Source organism: Sprattus sprattus (assembly GCF_963457725.1).
Source record: "Sprattus sprattus genome assembly, chromosome: 6".
NCBI classification, from domain to species: Eukaryota; Metazoa; Chordata; class Actinopteri; order Clupeiformes; family Clupeidae; genus Sprattus; species Sprattus sprattus.
This window is the reverse complement of record NC_137925.1, coordinates 27,569,158-27,578,635: the sequence shown is the minus strand read 5'-3', so window position 1 is coordinate 27,578,635 and position 9,478 is coordinate 27,569,158. Positions and strand designations below refer to the sequence as shown.

The 9,478-nt window shown below is 44.1% G+C and overlaps 1 protein-coding gene across 1 annotated transcript in view; it reads left to right on the top strand.

The window, feature by feature from the left end:
• Positions 1 to 9,207, top strand: part of ankrd13d (ankyrin repeat domain 13 family, member D) — a 15,090-nt gene extending 5,883 nt beyond the window's left edge. The window contains exons 8-16 of the mRNA XM_080841237.1: positions 218 to 299; positions 717 to 778; positions 2,575 to 2,705; positions 2,977 to 3,134; positions 3,334 to 3,447; positions 3,939 to 4,111; positions 7,618 to 7,697; positions 7,847 to 8,086; positions 8,706 to 9,207. Of these exons, the coding sequence (XP_080697363.1) occupies positions 218 to 299; positions 717 to 778; positions 2,575 to 2,705; positions 2,977 to 3,134; positions 3,334 to 3,447; positions 3,939 to 4,111; positions 7,618 to 7,697; positions 7,847 to 8,086; positions 8,706 to 8,769 (1,104 nt within the window). The 3' untranslated portion in view covers positions 8,770 to 9,207. The remainder of the gene's footprint in view (positions 1 to 217; positions 300 to 716; positions 779 to 2,574; positions 2,706 to 2,976; positions 3,135 to 3,333; positions 3,448 to 3,938; positions 4,112 to 7,617; positions 7,698 to 7,846; positions 8,087 to 8,705) is intronic.
• Positions 9,208 to 9,478: the final 271 nt, after the last annotated feature.

The following is a 9,478-nucleotide window of genomic DNA, read 5'->3' as shown; positions in this document are numbered from 1 at the left end:
CCAGCTGAAACAGACTTTACAACAGGAACAATGTCTACGCTACATTTCCCATAAATTTGAGGTTCTCTGAATCGACAAAAAAAAAATCTTGTCAAAAACAAGTAAATTGCTAGTGATTCCAAACCTCTGAACAGTAGTGTGTGTGCGTCCTCAGGTATTGATTAATACATGATTATGCCATAGATAACTGACCTACTTGGACTTCCTTCTCTATCAGGTTTACAGTGCCAGTAATGTGGAGTTGGTGACACGCTCTCGAACAGAGCATCTGTCAGACCAAGACAAGTCCAGATGTAAAGGTATGTGTTGCTAAGCAGTGTTCAGAATACGGATCTCTGTGTGGTGCTAAGCAGTGTTCAGAATACGGATCTCTGTGTTGCTAAGCAGTGTTCAGAATATGGATCTCTGTGTTGCTAAGCAGTGTTCAGAATACGGATCTCTGTGTTGCTAAGCAGTGTTCAGAATACGGATCTCTGTGTTGCTAAGCAGTGTTCAGAATACGGATCTCTGTGTTGCTAAGCAGTGTTCAGAATACGGATCTCTGTGTTGCTAAGCAGTGTTCAGAATACGGATCTCTGTGTTGCTAAGCAGTATTCAGAATACGGATCTCTGTGTTGCTAAGCAGTGTTCAGAATATGGATCTCTGTGTTTGTACCTGTAGATTAGTCCTAAGTTAACACTTCCTTCCTTCCTTCCTTCCTTCCTTCCTCTCTCAGGATCCAAGACGCCACTGCAGTCGTTTCTGGGTATAGCAGAGCAGCACACCTCTCAGAATGGGGTGAGTTTGTACTTTGTACTCCTCAGTCAGGACATGGCCAGAAACCTCACAGAATGGGCTGAGTTTATTAGTACTCCTGAGTCAGGAGATGGCCAGATAACTCACTAATAATGAGTAGCAGAGTAGCAACCTAATTAAATGAGTTTATTTTTCCACCAAAAGAGCCTTGCCATGGAATGGAGTCTATTTGGGGAAGTTCCACGGAGCTGTTGTTGTCAAAATGACCTGAAAGGCTTGCTGTATTTTTGTCAGGTTAATATGTGTATTGGTGATCTAGATACAGTCCTCTGAATGGACGAATCCACCTGACCACACAGCTGCTTCATTGGACTGAGTGTAAGAAGTCTAAGTGTAACTTTATTTAATTTTGTATTTATATAGCACAATATAATGTACAGTGATCCAGTAGCCCTTATCACTTTTCTTGAAAATTCCAATGCAAAACACGAAATGCAAAAAAAAGCATTACTTGTTCTTGTGTGCCTAGACCAATGTCCTTGCCCTCTTTTCTTAGGTGGTACTGATAAAAGTGGAACACGCTGTAGTCTCTGCTGCTTTAGCCCATTTGCGTCAGAGAGTGATGCATTCAGGGCTTTTATTGGGCCTCTCTGTACCTCTGCCCCCCTGGCCTCCAGAGAGTGATCACTGCCCCCCTGGCCTCCAGAGAGAGATCACTGCCCCCCTGGCCTCCATCTCTCTGCCCCCCTGGCCTCCATCTCTCTGCCCCCCTGGCCTCCATCTCTCTGCCCCCCTGGCCTCCATCTCACTGCCCCCCCTGGCCTCCAGAGAGTGATCACTGCCCCCCTGGCCTCCAGAGAGTTATCACTGCTCCCCTGGCCTCCATCTCTCTGCCCCCCTGACCTCCAGAGAGTGATTACTGCCCCCCTGGCCTCCATCTCTCTGCCCCCCTGGCCTCCAGAGAGTGATCACTGCTCCCCTGGCCTCCATCTCTCTGCCCCCCTGACCTCCAGAGAGTGATTACTGCCCCCCTGGCCTCCATCTCTCTGCCCCCCTGGCCTCCAGAGAGTTATCACTGCTCCCCTGGCCTCCATCTCTCTGCCCCCCTGACCTCCAGAGAGTGATTACTGCCCCCCTGGCCTCCATCTCTCTGCCCCCCTGGCCTCCAGAGAGTGATCACTGCTCCCCTGGCCTCCAGAGAGTGATCACTGCTCCCCTGGTCTCCATCTCTCTGCCCCCCTGGCCTCCAGAGAGTGATTACTGCCCCCCTGGCCTCCAGAGAGTCATCACTGGCCTCCATCTCTCTGCCCCCCTGGCCTCCAGAGAGTGATTACTGCCCCCCTGGCCTCCATCTCTCTGCCCCCCTGGCCTCCAGAGAGTCATCACTGCCCCCCTGGCCTCCATCTCTCTGCCCCCCTGGCCTCCAGAGAGTGATTACTGCCCCCCTGGCCTCCAGAGAGTGATCACTGCTCCCCTGGCCTCCAGAGAGTGATCACTGCTCGCCTGGTGCTACCCTTATGAAGTGATGGTACCCTTATAAAGTGATATTACCCTTTTGAAGTGCTATTACCCTTATGAAGTGATACTACCCTTATGAAGTGATGGTACCCTTATTAAGTTACAAGTGGTATGAAATATGCAGCAGCTAGACCACCCCTGTGTGTAAGGGCTCAAAATGGATAGATGTTTTTGGCATAGATGTTGATTGAAATCTAAAACTCACAAGTCAGGTTAGCTGTTAAGATGTCAAAGAATAGGTGTGAGGACCATAAAGTCACATACAGTAGTTACGTAAGGATGTGCTGGTGTACTTACAAGTGTATTTGTTTTTGCTGCAGAGTCAAGTGTCTCAATGCGCGAGTCCGCATAACCCCACGGCCATCACAGCAGAGGAATACTTTGACCCAGAGTTCCTCCTGAACGAGAGAGACATCGGACGACCTGTGGAGCTCACCAGCAAAGTGCAGAAGTGTGGACACAAACACACACACACACACACACACACACACACACACACACACACACACACACACACACACACACACACACACACACACACAACTGTTTGTAGAAACGCATACGTACAGTAACCAAATCTAAATGATTATTACATTACTCTCATACCTCTTAATCTTTCTGTCGCTGCTCTCTCTTTTCCTCTCTCTCTCTCTCTCTCTCTCTCTCTCTCTCTCTCTCTCTCTCTCTCTCTCTCTCTCTCACTCCCTCTCTGTATCTCACAGATTTAAGGCCCACCTGTGGTTGAGTGAAGCACATCCTCTCTCATTGGCTGAGCAGGTGACTCCCATCATTGACCTCATGGCCATCTCCAACGCTCACTTTGCCAAACTCCGTGACTTCATCACTCTGCGCCTACCACCAGGCTTCCCGGTGAAGATCGGTGAGAAGCAGTGCACCGTCTCCTCACGGGTCATGTCTCACACATGTTACATGAGTGTGATGAGCTGATGTTAATCATAACGTGTTTCCTGGTCTCCGCTCTCTTTCAGAGAGTCCCTTGTTTCATGTGTTGAATGCTCAGGTGATGAGCTGATGTTATTTCTAATGTGTTTCCTGGTCTCTGCTCTGATCTCTTTCAGAGATCCCCCTGTTTCACGTGTTGAATGCTCGGGTGACCTTTAGTAACCTCTGTGGCTGTGATGAGCCGGTCAGCTCCATCACTGTACTCTCACCAACTGAGCCCTGTGAAGCTGGTAAGCACAACCAACAAACATGTGATGTGATTTTCTTTTGGGTGTCATTTGGTGTAACTGACCCAAACTCTGTAAATGTTCTTCAGTTGTTGTTGTTGTGTTTGTTATGTTATCCGTTGATATTGTCTGTAGTATTCTTTATTTTAGTTTGAGAAACTGTTATTGTTTAAATTAGTTATTGTTTAAATGCTCGCGCAATATCAGAGACGTGTATATATATGGAATGCATCAGAAACGGTTAGAAAGTAACAGTAAAAGGTAACATTGTTTTTAGCACTCCGATGAGGCACAAGTTTTTACGGTGTTTATGTACAAGGAAGGATTGCCAATAAACAGAAAAGCATCAGTTCAAGACTCAACCATATATCGGAGGGAAGCTACAGTAACACACACTGTTCGATCCTTCATTTTGTTAGGAAATGATTCAGCACACAGTCTTATTCAACACATGTGACGAGCTCAGCACATTGAAGCCTTGTTCCTCTCCTCAGGCCAAACACCACCTCCCCTCCACTGTGAGGTGGACCCCTCCGTGTTCGAGCCTCCCCCAGACTACACTACTCTTGGACCAGGCCGCAGTGAGCCAATGAGAGACGAGGATGATAACCTGCTGCAGTTCGCCATCCAGCAGAGCTTACTGGACGCGGGGACCGAGAGCGACCAGGTGTGTGTGTGTGTGTGTGGACAGAGAGCGACCGTGTGTGTGTGTGTGTGTGTGTGTGTGTGTGGACAGAGAGCGATCAGGTGTGTGTGTGTGTGTCTGTGTGGACAGAGAGCGACCAGGTGACTGTGTGTGTGTGTGCGTGTATTAGGGATGGGAAGATTCACCGGTTCGCCACGATGCACCGGCATAAAAGTTCACGATACGATGGCCCGGATCAAAAAAGTGTGGACCGGATACAATGTGAGATGAATCGCGATGCATCGGTTCTAACATTTTTGTATCGTTATAATCTCAATACAAGACCAATCATTTTATATTTAGATAGATTCCACCTCTCTTACTGTTTCTTAAACGCGCTCTCATCTCCACTGCTGTTAATGGCCGCTTCTCGTGAAGTCTATAACTTTTCTAAAATCACTATCTGTCTGCAATACCGCTCTCGGCCTCTACACAACTTCGGGGCTCTCACAGGAATAGACAGTGGGATAAGCGACTATTACTAACTGTGTTTTTCGCATGGAAGTCTCTAGAAATCTAGCACCTTATTGAACGAAATTAAAAAGAGTGAACGTGCAGATCTCAGACACCAGAATGATTACGCTCACAGTATCGTTAATCAGACAGTAATACCCTACGTTCAGTTCACTTTCACCAAAATTATGAACGAGTTCATGAACTTTCATTCAATGAACGCGTTCAGACACAACACTGGCGCTTGAACCACGTTTCAAAGACCTGGCTTTCTTGGAAGACCACGGCACCAAGGACATGGTATTTTTAAAGATAATAGCAGAGGTGATGATGGAGGAAGAGGTAAGAATATACTCCATACACCGTAGCTAAACTCTCTATTTGTTACTTGAATTTACCTGTGCCTTCCTTAAATTGGAAAAGGAAATCTAGCAGCTAGTCTCCATTATACTTTTTTCTTCATCCTGATCATGTGGATCAACTCAAAACCTAAAGAAAAACCTTAAAATAGGGCAAATAAGTGAAATTGATTGCGTGAGGCATTTGATCCACATGTTTAGGATGAAGCAAACTGTGTTGTGACTGCTTGGTAGGCCTACAGTTAAAAAAAATAAATAAGACATTTAGAGAACACTTACAGACGTACATATACATGTTATATTTTGTCAGATACCTTTTTAATGATTTGTTGTATGACAAATAAATGAATCATTATGAATAATATACAATTGCATTATTTTGTATAGCACCTTGTTGAATCGCATCGTGTCGAATCGCATCGTGTCGAATCGTACTGCATCGCAATAGGGGTGAATCGTATCGTATCGCATTAGTAGCTGCTTTTATGTATCTTTAATGTATCGGATCGTTGGCAGTGCATCGAGATGTGTATCGCATCTTTCTCAGTGATGAGATGCACATCCCTAGCGTGTATGTGTGTGTGTGTGTGTGTGTGTGCGGGGACAGAGAGCGACCAGGTGTGTGTGTGTGTGTGTGTGTGTGTGTGTGTGGGGACAGAGAGCGACCAGGTGAGCTGCGGTCAGCCGAATGGCCAGAATATCTCACTGTCTTCCTTATCTCCCCTTGTGCCATAATTAGGGCTGGGCAAGTTAACGCGTTAATCTTGCGTTAATTCATCAATGAATTAACGCCGACAATTATTTTATCGCGCGTTAACGCAGGTTTTATTATTTATTTTATGATGTTAAAAGTCTGTTGCCTACAGGCTTTTATTTTGAAAAGTCTGCTGCTGACTGCTGCGCAACCGGAAAAGAAACAAATGGGCGGATAAACAAACCTGGGCATAGACATATGCACTTGAAAAGTTGACAACACGCAAGTTAACACAGATACACGAAAGCTAAACTTCTCCAAATAATGTGGCGATTCATTGCCTGTGCATCACCTCCAGCAAAGGTTAACGTCAGTGGGCGTTAACTGGTCAGCTGTTCGCTAGAATCTAGATGTTCTTTGTCTCTGAATGATGCTAGCAGCAGCTAAGCAGCTGGCTATCCTAGCCTGTCACCATACTGGAATGGATCCATCATTAAGATCACATCAGGATGACAAGAAAACCAACTATCGAAAATATGATTTTGAGCTTGTTGTGCAACGTTATCCCCCGTCCTCCCGGCTCCAGCCATCAAGTCAACACAACTTTTTGGTGCTTCACCACACTCTAAACATTAATGCCCTGGTACTATATAAAAATGTTGTGGCACTTTTGTTCATATGGCAGAACATTTAAAATAAAAGTGCATTATACTTTTGAATTGATTTTTGGATTTTGCGTATAGAAATGAGATTAATCGTGATTAATCAGAGAAATCATGCGATTAATCGCGATTTAAAAATGTTAATCGTTGCCCAGCCCTAGCCAAATAATGTGTTTGTGTTGATGTTGGACTGTGTAGTGAAGGGAGAGCAAAGTCACCCCACCCAGACTTGAACTAGGGCTGAACGATTAATTGCATTTGCGGTTTAATCGCGATATCATGAGACGCGATTTTCAAAACGCAATATAAATAAAAACCGTGATTAAAAAAAATTAAAAATAAAAGCTAATGGAAAATTTGGCACACAGTGATTAAAGCAGCATAACGGATCACTTGCTAATCACTAACGAGATGCTAGTGGCTCAAACTAGCGAAATCTCTTGAAATGTGCTTACTTTGTCACTATGACCAACTAGTTAGTCAACAACTGTCCTAGTAAGTCAATCATCAAGCAAGTGCAACACAAGACGGCAAATAATCTACTTACTAGTTCGGCAGACAGTAAAATCCAGGCGGCTTCAGGCACACCTACACAACGCAGTCATTTGCCTACGGACCCTGGTATGGCAATGGCACAGAGGCGATTATTCATATTAAAAGTCATTGTAGCGCCCCATTTTTCAAAGCTGTTATTTTAAGGCTAAACTGCTTATCATAACCCTAACCCTGAAGTACAATTACTGCATAAGGCCAATTTAAAAAGTGCATGCCTTGTGTTTATACTTGACTTTGTTTAAATAACTTAAATGCACAGTGGCAAAGCCACCGATTTGTTTCTGTAATGAGCAGTTAAATACAAATGTAAAATGTGGGAAAGAATATTTCACACTAAATGTATCTAATATTGTGTCATATTTGAATCATTCAGTACGTTTTGTTGGAGAAAAAAAGAGGATAACATTTTTAAAAATCGCATATCGAATCGCAATCGCAATATTTTGGGGGAAAATCGCAATTAGATTATTTTCCCAAATCGTTCAGCCCTAAGTTGAACCTGGGATACAGGGTGCCAAACATGTACTCTGACCCCAACACCAAAGAGCCAGGCTCATTGCTACGGTAGTCAGAGCACATACTCATGCGTAGTGACGTCACACGTCACAGACTGATTCCCACTTCTTAGAATAAGCTAATGATAATCATGGTTATAGTCTTTCTTGTGCTTTAAGTATGTGTGTGTCTTCTCCTGGTCTCTTGTCCCTATCCTTCTGTGTGTGTGTGTGTGTGTGTGTGTGTGTGTGTGTGTGTGTGTGTGTGTAGGTGACCATATGGGAGGCCCTGACCAACACCCGCCCGGGTCCCCAGCCTCCTCTCTACGAGGACGACTCTCAGCTGGAGAGGTAAGTACACGAGGTAGGCTGGCACAGATGGGTGCTCAAGACAGAAACGTCACAGGATTAAAAGACGTCTCAGTTTAAGCACATTTGCCCTACATACGCCAGTGCACATTTAACAATTCACATCCTTCTTTCTGATTGGTTCCCTAAAGAGCTATTCACGAGTCCCTCTCACTCGGAGGAGGAGAAGGAGAGGAGGAGGAGGAGGAGGTGAACGATCCTGAGTTTCCTCCGTCCGGCTCGCCCCCGCACCCATCCATCAACTCCCCGCCCTCCTACTCCTCATTGGCTGAGCCCAGGGTGCCCGGAGCGTTCGGCATGGCGACCACTTTTGACGAGCAGCTACGCATCGCCATGGAGCTCTCGTGCCGGGAGCAGGAGGAACTGGACAGGTCAGAGAAACAGAGGAGTTTGTGTGTGTGTGTGTGTGTGTGTGTGTGTGTGTGTGTGTGTGTAGACAGGTCAGAGAAACAGAGGAAGTGTGTGTGTGTGTGTGTGTGTGTGTATGAACAGGTCAGAGAAACAGAGGAGAGTGTGTGTGTGCGTGTGTGTGTGTGTGTGTGTGTGTGTGTGTGTGTGTGTGTGTGTGTGAACATGTCAGAGAAACAGAGGTGTGTGTGTTTTTGTGTGTCATTTAAACACAAGCTACAACTTAGCACTAATTTCCCTCCTTTGTCCTGTGTGTAACTGTTAATTACATTACTCATTTTGGAAACGGTAGTTATACTTCAAGGGGCATTTTTGTCTAAAACAAGCCTTTTGTCAGTTGCCTAGCTAGCTTGGACTCTGTTGTGATGTATTTGGCAGCATTCTTTCTACAGACTGTCTACAAACTGATGTATTATCTCGTTCTTACTTAACCGTACACCGTGATGATGAATTTAAGGGTTATAATGAAAAAGTAGTTAGCTTTAAAACATACACTAACACAGTAAAACAAATATTGAATAATGTTGGTTTAAATGACCTGCAACTCTTTTGTGTAACTCGGTCATTTGTGTCCTTTTTCAGGGAGAGGAGGGAAGAGGATGAGGAGCTGGAGAGGATATTACAACTGTCACTCACAGAGAAGTAACAGCTGTAACTCACAGAGAAGTAACAGCTGTAACTCACAGAGAAGTAACAGCTGTCACTCACAGAGAAGTAACAGTGATGAACACACTACGGGGAGTGGGTGTGCGGGGTGAAGCAAGGGTTAATTTATTATTTGCACTTTTACATTTTCTTGTTAAATTATTCTTTTTTTCCCTCCTTCATTCCAACTATTTTACAAGAACCATGGGACATGAGAAACAAAAGATGGACAGAAAGTATGTGGGGGTTCTGGGAGTAAGATGAAAAGACAAAAGGGGGAAAAGAAAACTAAATGTGGAATTCTGACATCCCTTCTGTTTCCCACTTTATTTTGCTGTCATCATTTTGACTCTAAAATGTCAACAAGCTTTAAACTGAAGTATTGATATCAAGTTAATAAAGATAAAATTATAATTATGAATAAAATGAGTAAATCTAATGGAGTTCGGGAGGCACAAATGAATATGATATGAAAAATAAATCTATTAAATGTTCTTGAAACAGTCTTTTTTCTGAAAGTATGTTTTTTGAAGGAGTGAGAATGAAATGAGACATTTTCATGAGTAATGAATTTTATTGTTATAATCTGACTCGGCAAGGTATGATAAATTGATTATATACAATGTGTTGAGGTTCACTAAAACGAGAAAGATGAAATCAAAGTCAGTACTACTTGTATAGTAATTATAAAATTATAAAAATAATTGTTG